A 20,734-nucleotide genomic window follows, 5' to 3' on the forward strand; every position below is an offset into this window, starting at 1 on the left:
CTCAATAGCTATTAAATAAGCACCTATGGTGTGTCAGGAGCTGTGGAGACCCTGAGATGCAGCAGTGAGACAGCAGTGAGACCGACAGGGTCTCTGCCCTTGGGGGGCCTGGCATTCTAGCAAGACTGACAAAGGCGGGTGTGACTGGGGACGACAGAAGGACCACGGGAGGGGCCCTGGTCAGGCGGTCAGGGGAGGCCTCTCTGAGGAATTAGAACGAGTCAGAAGGAATACAGGGATGGAAGAAAAACTTCCAGGCAGCGGGACAGCAAGTGCAAAGGTCCTGAGACAGGAACAAGCCTGTGGGCATTCGAGGCTCCCAAGGAGGCCAGTAAAGGAGGGAGAAGATGACATGACAGAGGAGAGAGAGGGCCAGTGCTGCAGGGTCCTGGAGGCTGCAGTGCGGAGAAGCTGCCAGAAGCATGTCAGGGAAACAGAAAGGGGTCCGAGTGCTCCCTGGAATGGTACCTGCCAGGTTTCGCACGTACAGTCCTAGAAACAGGATTGTAGGTTCACATCCTGAAAGGGACCTAAGACCACAAATAATCTAAGCAGAAGAAGAGTGAATGGGAAAAGGCCAGAGCAAGGGGCACTCTGAATTCCTCACTGGGGGAACTGGGTTCTCCCCCAGGCCTCTCTCGTCCCAGGCTTGTGACCAACTGGTTTGTCCCTGAGATCTGGGCCAAGGTCTTGCTGATGAACGGGCAGCTTGAGCTTGGCATGCTAAAGAGCTTCAATTCTTGCCTCGGCTGGTGGGACAGCTCTTTCTTTGGGGGGGGAGGGCGCTAGGAAGCCCACCCCAGTGCGGGGGGGGGGCAGGGGGCAATGTGTCCAGAGCTATTTCCTCTGCTAGAATCTCCTCTTTCATCTCGCGCATCTCTCTCCAACCCCCAGCCCTTAAAAAAATCCAGAAAGAGTTTATTATTCAGGCTCCACAAGGGCCTAGAAAACAGGGCTTCAGTCAAAGGCTTTTAGTGCCAAATTAGATTTTGCTCTCATTTGATTAGATTTCCCCAAGGCAGTTTTTAAAATGGTTATTCCGGCACCAGTTGAAGTGGGAGAAGCAAATTAGCATGGGGCCTGGGGCTTGGGGGCTGGGAGATCCAGCCAGCACTGGAATGAGCTGGAATTAAAATTCAGATTAAAAAATACAGCCCATGTCGAGCGAGGCTGCAGCCAGGAGTCACTAAGCTTTTGAGATTGGGACAACGGTGCAACAAGGAAAGAGAAGGGGTGCTGGAGTGGGGGCAGAACAACTTGGCAGGCAGACGAGAGGCGCAAAGGGAGAGGCGCAAAGGAGGGAAAGGCCTCTGACAAAGCCGGCTGGCGGCAGCCCCAGGAAGCAGCCGGGCGAGTTTACACCTGGAGGTGGAGGCTCTGTCTGGCCTCCTGGAAGCACAGGGGAGCTGAGGGCAGGTCCCGACCCATACCCCTGGCTACGCCACTGGCTTGGGGGTGGGAAGCTGGGTCGCTGAGTTGGTCCCCAGATTCTTAGGGGACGCCTGGAAAAGGGAAGTTCTTCTTCCTCAGGGTTTGGGGCCGGTGGGACATGCTCAGTGCTGCTGGCAGCCTGCTGACGCCCGGAGGGGGGCTGTTTGCGAGTGACGAGTGAGGTAGCATGGGAGAGGCCAGAAGCGGAGGTGAGAGACAGGCGGAGAAAGGGGAGTGGGGGGAGACGAGGGGCAGGAGGAAGGGGAGGAGCCCGAGCTTTGAGCTTCGAGCCCTGGCCCATTCTCCCGTGAAGCCACCTGTCATGTTAGTCTTTTCACTGCGTTAGTGGTGGGGACATTTGGTTGCCCCCACTGGCTGGTGAGGGGGGCTACTGGCGCCCAGTGGGAGGCGGCCCCGAAGGCCACCAAACATTCCCTAATGCGTGGATGGGCCCCAGGACAAGAAGTGACCCCGTTCCCAACGCCAGCGGCACCAAGGCTGGGCACTCCTGAGCTCGGAAAAGCACCACTCGCCACCCCACGCTTGTTTCCATCTGCGCGATTCAGCTTGAGCTGTGCTGTGCAGCGAAGAGACCCAGGGGAGAGATGAGGTGCCCGGTGGGGAGCGGAGCTCGGCAAGCCAAGTCCGTCCTGCCACCTGCTCTTGCGAGTAGAGTTTTATTGGCGCGCAGCCACACCGCCTGTCCCCGGGGCTGGGCGGCATGCGTGCTGGAGGGAGGCCTGACCTGTCCCACAGAGACCGGCCACGGCAAGTCCAACCAGCCTGGCCCCCTGCCGAGAGTGTTCCCAACCTCGATGACCAGCAAACTTCCCTGTGTGGGGTGAAGGGCGCCCCTCTGATGGGAAATCCTCTGGGATTTAAATGCGTGGGGGCCCTAGGAAGTGAAGCCAGACAAGCAGAGTGAGCCCGGCGAGAGCAGCCAGGGGCCATCGCACTCAGGAACGGCCACAGTGGCCCCACGAGAGGACAGGGTGACCGCAGGGCAGCAGCAGCCACGACGGTGGCCGCTCTGCGGGGCCCTGAGATGCTGCCTGTGGGCGCAGCGTCACTAGCATGTCAGTGTAAACCGTCAGCTACATGTAAGCGTCACCACGAGCTCGTCAAGTCACAGCTCTGTGCCCAAACCAGCTGCACAGCAGGGTCAAGAGACCACCAGGCCCCTCCTAGAGCCTGTGGGCACGGTCACCGCACACTGTCTTCAGGTGACGCACAGGCAGCAAAGCATGAATGCAGCTGCCTGGTGGTGGCACAGCCACGAGATGTTGTGCAGAGTGGACCGGCCACAGAGAGACGGGGCTGGCGGGGATGACGGAGCAGCAGAGACGTGACAGGTGAGAAAGCAGAAAACCTGAAGCCCGGACGAGATGTCAATGGACCAGGGGCGTCACAGGACGCGCGGAAATGCTGGTGCTTCCGGGCCTCAGGGGCCCCCGGGGGAGCCTGGTTGACAGCAAACTCGATCTCTGATGTCAATGAGGGAAAGTGGTGGGATGAAGAGGATAAAGGTGCCCCAGGAGGCCACTGGGCAAACAGCTCACCGTAAGGGACCTTCACAGACCATTTCCTAGTTCCTAGCGTCAAAGCCGCAGGTCCCTGGCCAAGTCATTCTCCCTCCACAAGGCAGGATAATCACAGCACCTGCACCCCAGGGCTGCAACTGCTCAGAAATGCACAAGCCACCCCCCCATTCCAATCACCACCAGCGGCTCCCCCCTCTCACCAATGTCTTGCTCTGTCACTGCCTCGTTCACTGCCTCGTTCATGGAAGTCTCCGCATAGACAGGTGTGGGAGTCACTCGGCCCCCCACCTGGAGGCCCGGTCCCCCCCAGCCCGTTGCTAGCCTTTCCCTGGACCTGCGCAGGTGGGTGCAGGTGATCCACCTGCTCCCCGACTGGCTGCTGCATTCTCCTCTCCCTGTGTCAAGGGCACCATTCCGAGTCTGATGGGGGTGCAGGCCCGCTGTTTGCTCTCCCCGCCCTGAATCTAATGGAAATTGCCTCATAATAATCGAATTTGTGGTCTCAAAAAGCCGTGTCTTGCAGCAACTGAGACTGAGATCAGCTGTTGTAGATCTGGCACGTCAGTGTGGACAGAGAGAGCCGGGGGCTGGGAATGAGCGGGCGTCCGGGGTCACTTCTCTCTGCTAAGAGCGAGGTGGGCTGGCAAGGGGACACTGCTGATGGCCACCTTCTGGAAACATCCCCTCCTCCCGGTAACACAGGAGACGTGGAGCGGGGCCAGGAGTGGTCTCTGCAGCCAGACTGTCTAGGCCTGACCCTGGCGGGCGGCGTCCTGACAGTGGGCCGCCCTCCTGCCGGCAAATGGCATGGTGAGGTGCGCTGCACCTGCGTCCAGGGCCGGAGTGGGGTTGGGGGGGGCCCCGGCACCTCTCCGCATCACAGGCCACCTGGGCGGAACTGCCGACAACCTGAAGGACACTGGTGTCTCTCGGGGCACGTTCAGCTGCACCCACATTCTGCATTACAGATCAGTGACTAAGGATCACAGGCTCCAGAGCAGATGGCGAGTCAGGCCGCACGTGCTGGCCTTTGATCTGGGGGTTACCCCATATCCTGGAGCCCACAGACACAAGCACATGCGCATGAACGGACGATGGAAACGGAAACACACACACACTCACACACTGCCCCAGGTGTGTGTCCCCTTCTCTGCCCCAGGCCATCCCTGACAAGCCACAGTCACAGCCACTGAACTCCTAGTTCTTCCCACAAAGACCCCCACGGTCACTCAAGGCACCCCACTTCCCACCCACGGCGGGTGTGCGCCAGAGCTTGGCCCATCAGACTCTGCCCTGGACTGATTCCAGGCCTAGGAGATGCGAGCGAAAAGGGGGTGCTGCTTCTCGAGGCACCGTCCAAGCCCCAGTCATCTGTGACTGTTGCAACTGTACTGTTTTCCTTCAGATCACGTTGTTTGGTGTCGAACCAAACTTCACATCAGTTCCCCTGCCCCCGCTTCTCGCCAAGGTTGGGGGATGTGCCGGGTCCTGGCCCGCACTGGCCACACCCCGGGCAGTGGCTTCGGTCACTCTCACTTCCAGACCGTGGCTCTTCTTGCCCATCTGCCTGGTTCTGGTTGCTCCCTAACGAGAACATCAACCCTCGCAGGCAGGGTTTCTGATGCCTCGTTCCTGCCGGGTCCCTACACCAGAATGGCGCCATCAGAGGCCGCAGCGAGCTCCGAGACGAATGAGCCGGTGACTGAACCGGGGGAAGCCCAGGTCACGGGGCTGCGGAGTCTCGTCTGACGGAGGAACAGCAGCTTCCGGTCGGCGTCACCTGTGGAGCCCGGTGGGATGGTTAAACTCGTCCTTCCTGTTAGATTTTGTGGCATCTGAGGGGCACACTTCACCTGGGCCACGCTGCAAAACCGAAGCAGGCCCCAGAAACGCGGCCTCGGGGCTCGTGCTCAGAAGGCCGCCAGGGCGCCTGGTGCCGACCCAGAGGGTTTGCGCGTGTCGGCTCTACCGAGGGAGAGTCACCGTATTGCAATGGAAACTGAGAAATCGAAAACACGGATTCGTTTCAAAAGCAGAGTAATAAACCCGGCGCTGGTTAGCATGCATTCTAGAAAATGATAACTTTGTTTTCCCCGAAACAAAATAAAATGTGAGCGGAGCTGTATTGTTTGACATTCTTGCTGATCTCGTCTGCGAAGACAGCCCCAGCTCCTCGCCTGCATTCAAGCTATTGTGGTTCGGCGTTTGGTTGTCTGGCCAAACACCAGCATGGCACAGATACGCACAGGGCCAAGGGAGAGTCTTCACGCTTTTGTGATAATCGTGGCCGTGTATCTCCCTCCCAGCTCACGCTGTGTTCCCTCTAAGGAAACTGGGGTGCACAGCAGGCAGGTCAACCACGGCTTGGTGTCATCATAAAGAGAACTCTGGCTCTGGGGCCAGGGGCGCCCTGTGAGAACAGCGGTTTCGAGGCGGGTGAGGTGCTGCTGTGACCCAATGAAGTGGAAACGACTTTGGTCTCCACAGTTGGAGAAACCGGGCCCCAAACGGTCAAGTCTCTTTGTGCCCAACATCCCACTGCAGTCAAGTGGCTGTGACAATTCTGGGGGTCCGTCTCCAGTCTGGCTTTGGGTTACAACCTTCGGCCACCTGTCCACAGAGTGGACACCCCAGGCTGGAGTCTCCCACCCCTCTGGGGACGGGGAGAGGCAGGGAGACGGGAAGCAGCAAGCAAGCAGATTGCTCAGGAATGAGGACAAGTGACTGCAGGGTCCCCGCCCGCCGCTTGCCGCTCGCAGAGACGCGCCTGCAGAAGCTCTTGTTCCGAGAAGCCCAGGAAGAAGAGACGGCTCAGGCCGCGGCCATGCTCCATCCTGCCAGACTCACGGGCCGGCGCGCTGTGGATGGGAGGCTCTGCTCACAGCTAGGGCACTCTGCTTTCCCAAAGTATCAACGTGAGAACCCAGGAAGGAGCTGGACACATCACCAAGATTTGTCTTTCCAGAAACCTGGGATTTAGGGGTGATTTTTATCCAGGGAGGCAGCCGGATGGTGGAGGCTGAGATTGGGCTCTGACACAGCCGGGCTTCCACCCAGTTATTTCTACCTGTCAGCTCAGCTCCCGACTGTAAACGGGAGGCTAATACCTGGCCGACATCGCTGCTGGGAAGCCTATCAGCAGTGGGAGAAGCTGCCCAGATGCAGCTACTGTCTTTGCCTAACATTGCTCATCGTGATGTTTCATGTTCATTCATCCACTCGCTCCCTCATCCAGCCTCCCCTCACCAATGGCAAAGCACCGTCTATATACCAGGTGAGGAGACAGGTGTGAGGGCGACGCTGGATACAACCAAATAAAATGACAAGCAAGCAGACACTGGACGCCATGGAGCCTGCAGTCCAGGGCTGAGGACAGTCCTGAGCGGGGAAGCGGGCCTCCTGGAGGCTTACTCTAGAGTTGGGAAGAGAGGCGGATGGCTCTAACCGGTGGGGGCTGGGGATTGGCTTAGATTGTGGCTATTTCTGAAGGTGGAACTGATAGGATTTGCTGATGAAGCCGCGGTGGGTGGAAAAGAAATGAGAGAAGTCAAGGTCAGTTTTAAGGTGCTCTGCCCAAGCACCAAGGGCAGACCCAGCATTATCTAGGGTACCGCAGCAGGCAGGGGACAGGTTCTGGGGTGGCGGGGGGATGATAAAAGAGCCTGAACTCAAACGTTCACCTTGAGGTGCCGGTCAGATGCCCAGCTGGAGACAGGGCAGGCGAATCTCGCCCCAGGTTCGGCAGGTCAGGGCTGGGGGGGGGGTACGGGTGTGTCAGCAGAGCAGCTTTAATGCCATGGAACTGGGTAAGACCCCCCAAGGAAGGTGTTCTGATTCTGCGGCCTGTGATGCTGCAGAGAACGACATTCAATTTCTTTTCATTATTCTCTAACTAGCGTCTCTGTCAATAATGAATGAAGGCAACACAGCACTGTAACGGCAGTACCTGTCTCTGCGTGTGTGTGGGGTCTGAACAGCAGAAGTCACGGGGTGCTCACATCGCGTCACGGCTACCGCAGCTATCTTGAAGCGTCATCTGACCAGCGTTATACCCTGAACTCGCACAGTTACAGGCAAATACCCAGCACGTCAGGGTTTTTAGTGTGGACAGGAGCACGCAGATCCCTGCTTGATGTAACTGGCTGCCTTTGCAACTGTGGTTTTTCCTATGCATTTCGTTAAAAAAAAAAAAAAGCCTTCCGAAAGGGCCCACAGCTTTCACAGATGCCAAGGAGCTGCCATGGCTTCAAGAGGTGGAAGCGCCAGTGAGGGAATCAGGGGCCTGTCTGGAGAGCTGGAGCTGGTCACTGCTCCGCAGTCACGTGGCCTCTGCTGCTACTGTTCAGCTCTGCTGCCGTGAGCAGGAGCAACCCGGCCCGGGACAGGTGGGCGTGGCTGTCTCGTGAAAACTACAGTATAAGCACAGGAGGCGGCTCCCAGGGCCCACAGGCTGCCCTCCTACGCGCGGGGTGCCGCCAACCTGCAAGACTTCTACCATCGTGGTGGGTTTTCCTGAGATGTGTGGGATCCGGAAGCACCTTACAACTCAGACGGAACATACTGGGGTTCAGGTGTGGCTTTGGGCTGTTGGACGCGATTTTTCAAGACCCGGATTTGGCTCCCAGAGGCACAGAATAGAGCTGCTTGGGCCAGGTTGAATTTGGATTCTTGCCCGGCTGCCAGCAGATGGGTCCCGAGTTCTGAGACTGTCACCCTCTGTGATTTGACTTTTGAGGCTTTTGGCCTGAACAGAAGAGCATCATCCCACTAACTTTCTGGAGGTAGATCTGGGGTCTCCTGAGGAACAAGGAATAAATGAGAAGGAAGCACTTTTGCAAACGCTAGAGTGCTATAAATATTAGATGCAAAATGCCACAGGACTGAAGTCTTTGTATTTTTGGCAGACAAACTGGCTGAGGAAGCAGGGCGGGAAGAAACGCATTAAATGAGCCCGGAGCCCTAAAGGCTCAGGGCTGGGGCAGGTTTGATATTCTGTAACTGGATCCTTTTAACTTGGGCTGCTTACAAGGTTACAAGACAAGTCTTTTCTGCTTTTGAAAACACACTAAAAGCAAATTGTTGTACAAAGTGATAAATCAAAGCTATGAAAGTTCTGGATGCCAGAGATGGGATCTTTCCCAGCTGAGAACCGTGGGGGAGAAGATGAGGAAGGATGGGGCGTAACTGGTAACTGCAGAAGAGCTGTTTTGCACTGGAAACAGAGGTAGCTGGGGACCGAGACAGAAATTCTGCATTTGCAATTCTGTAGTAGACATGTTTTGTTTCCCTGCCCAGCATCCATTCTACCAATGTTTGGTAAATGTGCCTTCTGGGAACAACCCCCCCATCTCCCCCCTTCCTAACTTGTTCAGGTAAGGCTTTTCAAGCTCCTAGTTCTGGGCTAGGCACATGATCTGGGCCTGGCCAATCAGAGCCTCTCATCTACCTGGCCGCCATGATTAAGTAAGGGAGGGACCCCAGTGGGCCATGAAAGCCCCCGAAAACCTTTGTTGCAGCTGGTAAGTGGCTGTCTTTCATTTGGAGGTCACTACCTTGTCTCCCCCCCCAAGTGACCAATGATATCTGGGGGTCACCTTGTCATCACAAGGGAAGCTTCCTCAGAATAAAGCCAAGCCAAATAAAAGAATATCCAAGAAGCAGAAAGACAGGGTTCAGATGACAATATTTGAGCACTGGGACTCAGCTAAATTTGCCTGAACTAATTTCAGTATTTCTTAATGCTGGAAAAGGGAGCTCGTAATCCAGATTTCATCTTGTTCTCATTTTCTGTTTGCTCCCAGTCGACGGCCCGAGAGTCATCCTTCATTCTTCATTGAGCGTCCGATATCCCACCAGGTACTGTTCTCGGGAGGGGGTGAGGGGAGGCGGTACAGCAGCCAACAGAAGGAGCCAGAGGTAAGTTCAAAGGCCGGCAGTAACTTCACGGGGCGGTGAGTCCCACCAGGACAGCGAGCAGGTGCCCTGGCAGAGGGTGACGGTGTGAGGAGCAATGTGACGGCTGTCTGAGGGGCAGCAAGCAGCGCAGCTGGAAAGGAGGCGCGAGAGGCCAGCAGGCCTTGGCAGCCCGGGCGAGAGCCTGAGCTTATTTCAAGAGCAGTGGGCAGCCAGTGGAGGGCTGTCAGCAGAGTGGTGTGGTTCGATTTTCATTTCTCAAGCCTTCCTTGGCTCCCGGGTGGCGAGGAGGAGCAGCTAATTGCTGGGCAGCTACCGGGTCTGCTAGCTGGGGGGAAGGCCAAGGGCAGCCGCCTGCCCTGTCCCCTCACGGGCTTGTGTGTTCTGCCTGCCTGTTTTCGGCGAGGCTGTTGCTATCGAGGAAAGCTGGGTGGCGGGTGACCCCGAGACCCCAGCAAAGCAGAGGGGGCAGTCTGCTCGGGCCTCTAATTAGAGCCGGCCGCAGCCACCCATCCCTTGGGGGGCCCTGTGGCTCCAGCAAATGAGGACCCAAGCACATCCATTTCCTGGAAACACGAGTGGCGGGCTGGCGGCTGTATCCCCTGCTGAGTCAACATCAGGCAGAGCTGTATCTGCAAGTCTCCCTGCCCCTTTCCCTTCCATGCCTGGAAGGATGGACAGAGGAGGGGGAGAGAATCCACCACGGGCCCTGAGAATCAGGCCCAGGGAGGCTGCCAATCAGCTGGTATTTAATTATCACATCGGAGGACTGTGACACTGAGCCGAGCCCTCAAAGAGGGCTTCTAAATCGTAGACAAAAACTGGGTTACTGCCCCCTTGTTTCCCGAACGGAAATTTAAGGTAACAAAAGCCACCCATGCACTTCATTTCCAAATGTAACACGCGAAATGCAGTTTACGAGAAAAATAAAAGGCCATTTTATAATCAAGAGACAGTGTGGGGGAACAAGTTTGAAAAGCTCGCTCGACGCAGCCCCCACGGAGGCCGGATGGCGACACAGGTGCCTCTGGAGCGCGGCGGGCGGTGGGCAGTGGGGTGGGCTCGCGGCGCCTGCAGGTCAGACACCTCCTGCCACAGGCGCCCGCGTGCGCGGCTTTTCGGCAGTAAGGAATGAGTCTTGCACACGTTCCACATTCAAGTCTAACACGTCCTCCGTTTACTTATCACATCGGGGTGTATTAAAACTGCAAAACGCCTCCAGGGTTTATCGAGAAAGGAAGCCCAGGGTCAGCTCACATAGGCACCAACCTCGGAGAGCCCACTCATCAGCGGCAGACCTGGCAGGCCAGGGTGCACCCATGCCTGGAGCACGCTCAGACGCAAGCAGATGGAAGGAGCCTGTTACCCGGCGCGGAGGGAGTTCCAGGGAAGGCAGGTGAGGGCAGCAAAGACATTGCAGGGACAGAGGAGAAACAGGACTAGGGGCTGCCCCCTGACACACGCAGCAGACAATGTGACCGAAATGCCCGCGGCGACCAGAAAGCTCACCAAGCGAGCTTTCTGAGGTTAAGTGGGAGAGGGGAGAGGGGCATAAAGGCTGGGGGTGGGGAAATGTTTTCTGCACACTGAAGGTGACGCTGCAGTGACAAACCAAAAAAAAAAAAAAAAAAAAAAAAAAACCCTGAAAAAGTGGCTGCTAAAGAAATTAAAGCTTGGTGGGCTTTTCACACATAAAGGCATGAAGCAGGGAGCAATGCACGTACATCAAGGATCTGGTAGGAAACCCAAAGCCACATGGATGGCAAGGCAATTTGTGCAGACTTCAACCCTGCAGAGCATCTAAGGCTCCTCGCCCATGCGGGCAGGAAGCCAGCCCCACCAGAAACGCCATCACGGACTTAACCCCTAGGGGGCGGTGTGCTCCCTTGAGAACCACCAGGCTGGAAAAAAGTTTGCAAACCAGTGGCCTGAAGCCACTCAACAGGTGTGTTTGCTTTGGACCTGTCTGGTGTTTTGTGTGTTTATCTTTAAAAAGAACGAACAGTCCACATTCAAGATCTCAGCAATTTCCAAGAAAAATCTGGATATCACACTTCTGACAAACGAGACGATCTGGCGATTCTGCAGCTGTCCTTGACTACTGGGCACACCCGGCCGGGCTGCGGGTGTTCTGCATGCAAAGCCCTCGGTCCTGCCTGGACCCTGCTCTCCCCAGGGTGCACAGTGCAGGTGGCTCCTGCGAGGGCTCGAGGTGCGAGCTGGTGTGACGGGCCGTGCCAGATGCTCAGAGCTCAAGAACCTGGCCCCACGGGCCCTGCCTGCAGCGTGATGCCGGCTGACCCGTGACAGCCCTGGATGCACTCGGTAGGTCTGAGGAGGGGGGCACTGGACGAAGGGGTCCCCAGGAACAAGGCGGCTGGCGCCTCCGTGCTAGGCTTAGTGAGACAAGACAGATTGACCACTCAGAGCACACAGCACAGGTGTGGTGAGGAAAAGCACCATCGTGGTCTGCACTACGATGAGTGTTGCTACTGCCATATTTTCAAAGGTCTGTGTGCACCCCTCAAAAAGATTTTGCTTGCGCTCCACCCCAAGGCTACCCAACAGAAATCTGTCATAACACACAACCTCTCTTCACCATGCACACGTTTGCATCCACACAACCGTGACTGAGCAATGTTCATACCCGATTTTTTAGGTCCCGGTGGCTAAGGGTTACCGCACTGGGGCTTGAGCCTAATGCCTTCCAGAATGTTCAGGGAAGGCTGTTCCTGGCAGGCGGGCTGAGCTAGGAGCAGCACAGTGGGGGGGTGTGTGTGTGATGGGGGGAGGCAGCCGCTCTCTGAGACCCGCCACTCCCTGCAGGGCTGGCTCCAGGGCGACTCCCAGGCTCTGCGGCTCTAACCTGGTCCCTGGCAGCACGAGATGAACGAGGTGATGCCTGACAGCAGCAGCGGTGGGAGCGGGGCTGTGTCTGAGGAGATAGATGGTGCAGCCCTAACCCGGCACTTGTGGACGTGGCTTCTGGAAACAGGGTCTCTGCGGATGTATCAGGTTCAGATGAGGTCAGACTGGATCAGGGTGGCTCTGGTAGGTGGCGGGTGTCCTTCTAATAGGACACGGCATGCCGGGCGGGGGCCGTGTGCGGGGGACCCGGGGGCAGGCGGCTGGTGAAGACGGGGCAGAGAGGGGCATGTGGCCGGGAGCCGGAACAGGCCGGGCAGGGCCCCGCAAAGGGAGGCTGTGGGCTCTGGAATGGAAACCTCGCCCCACTGGCCTCACGCCATTTCTGAAAAGTTGAGAAGCACCCGTGTCTGCTTCCTCTCTGCCCAAGCAGCCCCCTGTGTGGGCTCCGGGCACCGCCGCCTCGCAGGTTTTGTGGGAACAGTCACGTGACCCTCAGTGTGGCGCGGATGACTTACACACACATGTGCAACTCCATGGCCCCCCTGGGGAAACTGAGGCCCAAAGGGGGCAGGGGCAGGGTCTGGGCTCAAGGTTAGAGGAGCTTGAACGGAGCCAGCCTCAATGCCTGAAACTTGAAGGCCTGGGAGAGAGGAGTGACTATTAACTCAGCGTTTGGAGAAATCCAGAGTGGACAGAGGTGTGGGAGAGAGAAATGTGTGCCCTCAGGGGTGCCTGGCGGCCGATGCCCGGCTGTGCTGCGGGGAAGGCGGGTCCGGGTGCTGCGGGGGATGGGGAAGGCCCACTTCCTGCTGACATGCCCACAGGCTGGAGAGGGGGCCGGCGGAGGGGGCCAGGCAGCTGGCCGGAGGAAGGGTGCGTGCGTGTGTGTGTGCGTGTGTGTGTGCACGCCTGCACTGGAGGGGAGAGGAAGAGTGTGCAGCAAAGCAGGAGAAAAGCCAAGCAGAGATAAGGCGGCCGTTGTGAGGGCTGCGGCTGCACCGTGCGGGGCGGTGGGAGGGTGGCGTGTTTCCTCCCGTGAGCAGAGGACCAGGGACAAGAGGAGAGGCCGAGATGGCGGGGGTGGGGCTGGAGAGGGGAAGGGTAGGAGCCGTCTGGAAGCAGGGGAAGGCGGGCACATGTGGCCAGGCCGCCGGTCCTGGGCGCCGGCCTGGCACTGCCGGGGCGGGTCGCCTTCAGGCACGGGACAGCGAGCTGGCTTTCGGCAGTGAGCCAGACGAGCGGACCGGCCGGGGGAGGCCCAGGGACACGGACAGAGCAGGAAGCAGGGCTCCTGAGGCCCCGGGCCAGCCCAGGGGGCGGGGGCGTCCACCCAGGAGCGTGGAGGACACACACACACCGGTGTGAAGTGCTGGGAGGACCGAGGGTGAGGGCACAGGGCTGACTGGGCAGTGGGGCAGGCTCCTCTGAGCGGTGACAGACTGCCGAGGGGGCGAGAGAGCAGGGCGGCAGATGAGCGGGGAAGGACATTCTAGGAAAGGCAAGAATAAGTGCACCTGCCCCGAGGTGAGAACACACCGGCTGTTGCTGGACAGCTTGAGAACCAGGAAGGAGCGGCGGGGGGTGGGGGGGTGGGGCCGGGCGGTCTTGGGGGACAGTCACGAGGACCCTGCGGTGACCTGGGGGCTCCGGGAGAGTTTCAGGCAGAGGAGAAATGATCTGACCTTGGACTCCCCCCACCCCCCCACCTGCTGTGGCGAGAGCAGGTGAAGGTGGTGGCAGCAGAGTGGATTCTGGAGCCTTCTGGAGGGAGACTAGGGGTTGGCTGATGGACCTAACATGGCACGTGAAGAAAACAAAATCGAGAGGGGTGAGGGGGACCCCAAAGAAAAAGAGGCAGCCGCAGCACCTCCCTCAACTCACGTCTTTGCAGTCCTGAAACCACCTCAGGAAAGAAGTCAGTCACACGTACGCACACCTGCCTTACACGCTGCCCCTGGGAGGCCGAACTGCCCAGGGACCTTCAGGCCCCCCTGCACAGGTGCAACAGCCCTCTGCAGCACCCCACGTGTCCACCCAGGACAGACACATGGCACGGACCCCCGCCCCATTAGTGAGGGGCTCCCCAGGGCACAGTCAGCTAGTCTGGTCCACAGCTAAGCTCAGCTCTGCATGAAGGTAATGACTGGGGTGCTCAGGACCAAATCCAAAAGTGACTCTTTTTGGGGGTTCCTGGCACAACCTGGGCTTGTCCTGAGGGGTGTGCTTGCCCTTGCCTTCGAATGTTCTAGAATAACATTAGGAGGGGCAGAAGGTGCATGACCAAGGCTCCCATTTCCACAAACATCCACAGCAGGTGGCGGAAGCCGGGCAGGGCAGCAACCTCAGGGCCACGGGGAAAGCAAGCGGCGTGACCCCAATGGGGAGAGAAGGGACACTCAGGTCTCATACATGAGAAAGGGCACAGAGAGCACTGGCCCCCACCCCAGCCCACAAGCAGTAAAATGCCACCGTGGCACGTCTCCTCTTCCTCCTACCCACAGCCCTAAATGTCTACGTGGGCTCCAGGCGATGCGGGCACAGACTCGGGCTGCTGCTCCGAGAACCAGCTCCCAGTGTCACCCAGGGCCGCCTCCCGCTGCTCCCCACGCGCACCGGCTCGGGGCTGGCAGGCTGGGGCAATCAGAGACACTCACTGCGATGGCATCTGGGAGAAGGCAGCGCCAGGGATGAAGGAGGTGGCCGTCCTCACTGCTACCCGCTATGTGGTTTGACCGGACCTCTGAGGACTTGCTCAGGCAAAGGCGAGCCGGGAAAGTGCACTGTTGGCTCCATTTATTTGCACTGCGCATGACCAGGGAGGCTGGGCAAGGGCTGCCATGGCTGGCCCCACGTACGCGACTTATTCTCACCTCTGACTCGATACTGTGACACTCACGGGGACGCTGGCCGGGCAGGCTGCTGTGACCCTGTCGGACTTGTGCACCTTATCACCATTTTCCTGAACCACATCATTTACGTTTCTTAAGTGCTTCCTACACTCACTGTTCTAACATGTTTAATCTTCTCAACACCCTGCGAGCTGTGGAACGTTATTATCCTCGGTCAAGGTGGCCAAGACGTCAATGTTACAGGACTCGTGCACATTCGTTCAGCTAGAAAGTGGCCGAGCTTCGAGATGAACCCTCAAGTGCTTTGCAAAGAGCTGGGGGCAGCTCTTCTAAAAACGCCACCCAGCTCGGGCTCACGGGTATACAAGTGGGTGCAGTCGGGGAGCTGACGTGTTCTAAAAGATGACTGTGAGCTCTGTAAAAACTGAGGGTGTGATTTATTCTTTCCAGGGTATTTATATGGAGACCCACATCCCCAACGTGAGAGGGAGCCAACACACAGAAATAGCCGTGAGCAAACTGCTATTTATCCTGCTTAAACTTAGCAACGCCGACTTCATCCTTTGTCAATCTCTATTGCAAACATGGGTAACACAAAGCCAGATGATTACAAAATGAAATTGCAAACCATGTAAAAGATGCAAGGTTTTGTCAAATTAATTAAAAGTGACGCCAGAGGCCAGCTCCAAGCACATGCAAATCCGACGACAAACAAGAATATGGTCCGTGAGGGAAGAGAAGAGATCCCTGAACACGACGATAAGGAACAAACACTCACGTGGGCAGATTTGGATGTCAATGGACTATGACGGATTCTCAAGGTAAACTGATCAAATCCTCAGACACCTTGGCAACAATGACCCTCGATGGTTTTGCTATGCTGAAGTCTACGAAAGAACATCTCCTTGCACTATTACTTAAATTTGTCTGACTACACCTCGCACCATCTGACACATTAGCACTTCCTTCACTTAAAGGATCAACCTGTGAGCCACAGTTATAACCTAAATGTCGTAATTTCAAGATCAAATACCCAAAATAAGCACATAAAAGCACTGTCTATGTGAAATGTTGGCCCCCGGCTCATGGGAGGAATGTGTGTGTTTTAATCCTCCATCGCGCAGGCTGACTTTCTCCACTCAACAGGAATAGAGTGGAGAACGATCCCTGTGGTTGAGATTTTATCTTCCCCTGAGGATTCACTTTGTTCTTATCCTCCAGTAAAAGATTTTTTAGCTGGGAAACTGGTCATCCAGAATAAAGACTATCTCCTAGATGCCTCTGCAGGCCTGAGTTCTCATGTCACTTGTTTCCCACCAATGGGAAGGAAGGAGAGGTAGAAAGTATTTGAGGGTCTGGCCAACTCATGAAAACAGCATGGACTTTTAACTGAGAGAACAGTAACTGCTACCTTGGGTTTCTCACACACTTAAATCTAACTCAACCAGCTTTCCTAGACACTCCCAAGATCGCAGGTTTCAAGGTACCTGCAGACAGCGAGGGCTGTGACGTCGGCCATCATGCCGATGCTGGGGCTCAACAAGTCAGACCAAAAGCATTTTGAACTCATGAGTTTTTGGCCATTATTCCCCATCAATGGACAATGGCCAGCACAACTGATCTCACACATGGTATTTATGATGCTTTTGCTCTAAACAGCAACTTAATAGAAAACTCAAATCTGAGCTTCTTGGCCACCATGGCAGAAAGTGAAAGCGCACAGCTCTTGCTGTCTAATTGGGAGAAAGCTGCACACCGGTTTGGAGTAAAGAGACGTTTTCGGGCGCCGAGTTCTGCAAGTGGGGTTTGGAGGCAGTTCCTTGCAGAGAGGGGTGTTCTAAACACCATGAATCATATCTCGGTGAGTTTTACAGAAAATGTAAATCTCCTTTGTGTGCCGAGTCACGTCTGACATTATGCTTGTGGTCTTCATCGAGGGTGTAATAACGAAGCACAGTTGGGAGGAAGCAATTCTTCAGCGACACAGCTTTATTGGTGGATTGTGTAAATGCAACAATAAAGACCGGGAAATCCATTTTGAAGAATGTTTATTTCTGAGGTGGTTCTTTTTCTTGTAGGGGCCGCATGATTCGGCAACACCAGGCTTTGGCAGGACACGTGTTTCCTCTCCATTCATCAGATGCAACCTCCACAGTCCCCACCACCCCTGAGGACTTGGTTTCCATGCCAATTATGCCATAGGCACCCACTTTGGGGTCCTGGAAAATATCTTTTCTGGGTTGCCGTTGCCCTGGCTGGCAAGTGAAGGGGGTTGACGAGAACACCTTTAGGGTCTTTACCGAAGGTCCTCTGGTCTCCCTCAAGGCTTCTGTACAGAACTTTTAGTCAGAGGTTGTAATGGGGCTTGTGAGCCCCCTCAGACAATTTGGCTCACCATGTATATTTTTTTAAATACAGCTTTGCCAAATCTTTAAAACCAGGAGATTTCAGATAAAATTTCAGGGTTAGACATTTTTAACAGCGGGCAGTCCTGAGCATGAGTGGCTAGAACCACCTGGAGCGACTGGCGGACGAGACTCCCACGGGCACCATCACCCCGCTGCAGGCCCCTCCTGTCCTTCCTCTGCCATCAGAGGTCAGGTGAGTTCTGACACTTGCGACTTTCTACAGAGACTGGGGCCAGCCCAGTTACTTGTATAGAATTGGGGTCTTCTTAGTCCTCTCAGTGGAAGCCACTTTCTGGGCGATTCTGGTCATGGAATGAGTCTGCACCCCCACATTGGCCTGCTCCGGCCCCAGTGTACCATAGCCGGTCACCCCGCGGACCTGAGGGGAGGTGGACACCCAGAGGGCCGTTTCAGGCACTTTCAACCATCCATCCCTCCTGTCCCTGTGACCCAAACAAGCCCCTTGTCACCTGGGAGCACTTCTCTGAGTCACCACACCCAATCTTCAAGATCTGATTTCACAACCTCCTTGGCTCCTTACCCAAGGTGGGGAGTATTTATTTGTCTTAATCAAAGCAAATTAAATTAATTGCGCTTGGAAGATTTTGCAATGGTGCTGGAAGTAAGTGACTGTACTGAGATTGTGCCTTTGCCCCAGGTCACCGCCCTGGCGGGTGAGCCTTCAGAACCCACCAAAATACCAGCTGCAAGATAAAGAGATTCAGAAGCCCTGGGGAGCTCCCCCTAAACACAGCCCCGCCAGCCCCTCGGTGGGAGGTGTGGGGGCGAAGGGGGCACTGTGGAGAGCCCATGGCCAAGCCAGCTTCTGTGGCCACACAGACAACGCGTACACGACTCTCTGGTCTCCACCCCAGCTGTCATCCCCCATGACCATGTCATGGCCTTCCGGAACCTTCTTCCATGCGACTAGCTTGAAGTCAATAAAATATCTGTCTCAGGGAACAAAGTTAGCTCTGAGAACAACTGACCCGGCCTCTGAGGACTCTATTTCATCGCACATCAACTCACTTGTTAAAGACTCCAACCCTTCGGACTCTATTTCATCGCACGTCAACTCACTTGTTAAAGACTCCAACCCCTTCGGACTCTATTTCATCGCACGTCAACTCACTTGTTAAAGACTCCAACCCCTTCGGACTCTATTTCATCGCACGTCAACTCACTTGTTAAAGACTCCAACCCCTTCGGACTCTATTTCATCGCACGTCAACTCACTTGTTAAAGACTCCAACCCCTTCGGACTCTATTTCATCGCACGTCAACTCACTTGTTAAAGACTCCAACCCCTTCGCCACACATTCTACAGAGAGAAACGAACGCAACCTTTTAAACAAACGCTGAGCACACACCACCTGCAGCCATGCTGCGGGGCGGTGCAGGGGCCGCGCTGCCCCTCCTTACCTGTCCGGTAGCCCGTGCTGTTAAGGTACACGGCGAAGGTGCGGCTCTCGTGCTGCGCTTGCCAGGAGGGCGAGGAGCAGTTCTCATTGTTGGTGTAGGTGTTGTGGTTGTGGACGTACTTGCCCGTGAGGATGGAGGAGCGGGAGGGGCAGCACATGGGCGTGGTCACGAAGGCATTGAGGAAGTGCGCCCCGCCCCGCTCCATGATGCGCCGCGTCTTGTTCATCACCTGCATGGAGCCTGCAAGCAAAGAGCCGGTGAGAGGCTGCCGCTGTCCAGTCGCCGGTGCCCCGATGCGGGGACACCGCCGGGAAGCTGCTGTGTGGGCCCCCAGGGGAACCGCGACCCGGAGCATGCTGGACTCCCTGGGGATCCCGGTGGGCAGGGGCGGTCCTGCTCAAGGACAATCCTGGGTCCCCAGTCCCACGGGGGCATGCGGGGGTGGGCAGTACAAGCCAGTTTATGAGCTATCTGAGCCAAGCCAGGGCCTCTGTTTTACATATAAACAATTTGGGGGGGTGGGCAGCAGGGTTACTTTATACAATGGCGACTTTTGGGGAAAGCAACCACTATGCAAACGGAGGGAACATTATGCTTTGTTTGGCTTGGAGCATTCCCAAGAAACGCTGGCTCTTACTGGAAGCTGGTCACGCCAACCCCCAGGCTCACCTTCTAAATACCTCCCTGCCTCCTTTGAGCTCAGTACCAGCCATGGCACACAACAGCGCACACACTCCCCACACATCCATGTATCCCCCACCCCCTGCCTCCTAGCTGGACGTCAGGGGTCACTTCCGCCTGGATTGCACTGAGCTGGCACCATGCAGGCCACAGTGTTCCTGGGACTTAAGCGCCTCGTGGCGCCCACCCCCCCATGCCTGTCCTTGTTCCTCAGAGAAGCTATGAGCGGAGTGAGGCACTAGGAAGGACACTGTGCTGGTGGACACATGCAGGGGCTTTCACGCTCTCTGCTTCACGGGGGGCCCCAGGGACGGAGATCGTGCTGAGCCCCGCGGCCCCGTGGAGAGATACAGCAGAGGCGCGGTAAGATGCCGGCGTAGATGCCCCCGACACCAGGGCTGGCACCCAGCACTCAGCAGGTAGTCAGGGGAACCCCTTTTCTCCCTTCTGTAACCACCCTCAGTTCTGCAGTTCTTAGGGTATGTGTGGGTTGAATGACGGCGCCCAACCCCACCCTAAAAGATATGTTCACATCCTGAACCCCCAGAACCTGCACCTGTGATCTCATTTGTAGTCAAGGGCTTTGCAGATGTCATTAGGGATCTTGAGGTGAGATCGTTCTGAACTGGGGCCTCAATCCAGTAACAAGTGGATACGAGAGATGGAGAGGACCCTGACACAGAGGGCGCCAGGGGCTGGAGGGGCAGGGAAGGGCCTCCCCTGCAGCACAGCTCCCAGACACCTTGATCTTGGAACTTCTGCCTCCGGAACTCAGAGAGGATGTATTTCTGTTGTTTTAAGTCACCCGGTTGGTGGCAATTTGTTAGCACAGTAATAGGAAATCAATGCAGGGCCCACGGGCTTGGGCTTGGGCTGGAGGCTGCAGATTGCAATCACCACCAACCCCTGGAGACGAGAAAACAACTTGTCAGACCCACCTCAGCCCTCTGTCCCTAAAGGCTAAGATTTATGGGGCGCTTGTATCCCATCTTTCTGCCAAATAGGGAAGGAAACAGAGCTCGAGCTTCCCTGAGGCAAACACAGATCATATCTCTTTACTGTGTAAGACCGTGTGCAGCTTCCATTGTGCTCAGAAGCTGGGCTCCCTCCTGTGGCCTAAACTCTTCCCGAACTGCCCCCTTCTCCCATCCGCTCCTCTGACACCAGCTTTCGCTCCCCTTCCCTCGTGTGACTACGCCAGACTCCTCGCTGCCGAGCAAACGCGCCAAGCTCCTTCCTGCCCCAGGATCTTTGCACTTGCTGTGGGCCTCTTTTCCCAGGACTGCTTGCGGGGCTTGTCCACCACTGCTGTCCCACGTCGGGCCCCGCCCGAAGGTGTGGCCTGGCCGACCTGCCCGGCTGAGTCTACCGGCTCACTCCCTAACACGCCACATTTGTTGTTTCTTCTTGGCATTTACCTCCTGCTGAAGTGGACTCCTTTGCTGGTTCTCCTGTGTATGATCTACCTCTTCTTTTGGACTGAGAATTGGGGGTGATCCTGGGTCCGCTTACCTCTCCCATCTCCCATACAGAATTGGAACTTGGTAAAAAAATTCACTGGATGAATGAAGGAAACGGAGCGAGGCCTGCCCTGCGGAGCCCTACACGACGGCAGTTTTGT

At 56.4% G+C, this 20,734-nt stretch overlaps 1 protein-coding gene across 1 annotated transcript in view; it reads right to left on the reverse strand.

The window, feature by feature from the left end:
• Window positions 1-20,734, reverse strand: part of SULF2 (sulfatase 2) — a 55,646-nt gene that overhangs the window by 22,941 nt on the left and 11,971 nt on the right. Inside the window, exon 2 of the mRNA XM_004687458.2 lies at window positions 18,433-18,672. Within this exon, the coding sequence (XP_004687515.1) occupies window positions 18,433-18,672 (240 nt within the window). The remainder of the gene's footprint in view (window positions 1-18,432; window positions 18,673-20,734) is intronic.

This window comes from Condylura cristata, unplaced genomic scaffold (genome assembly GCF_000260355.1).
Source record: "Condylura cristata isolate star-nosed mole 26May11 unplaced genomic scaffold, ConCri1.0 scaffold00022, whole genome shotgun sequence".
Taxonomy (NCBI): domain Eukaryota; kingdom Metazoa; phylum Chordata; class Mammalia; order Eulipotyphla; family Talpidae; genus Condylura; species Condylura cristata.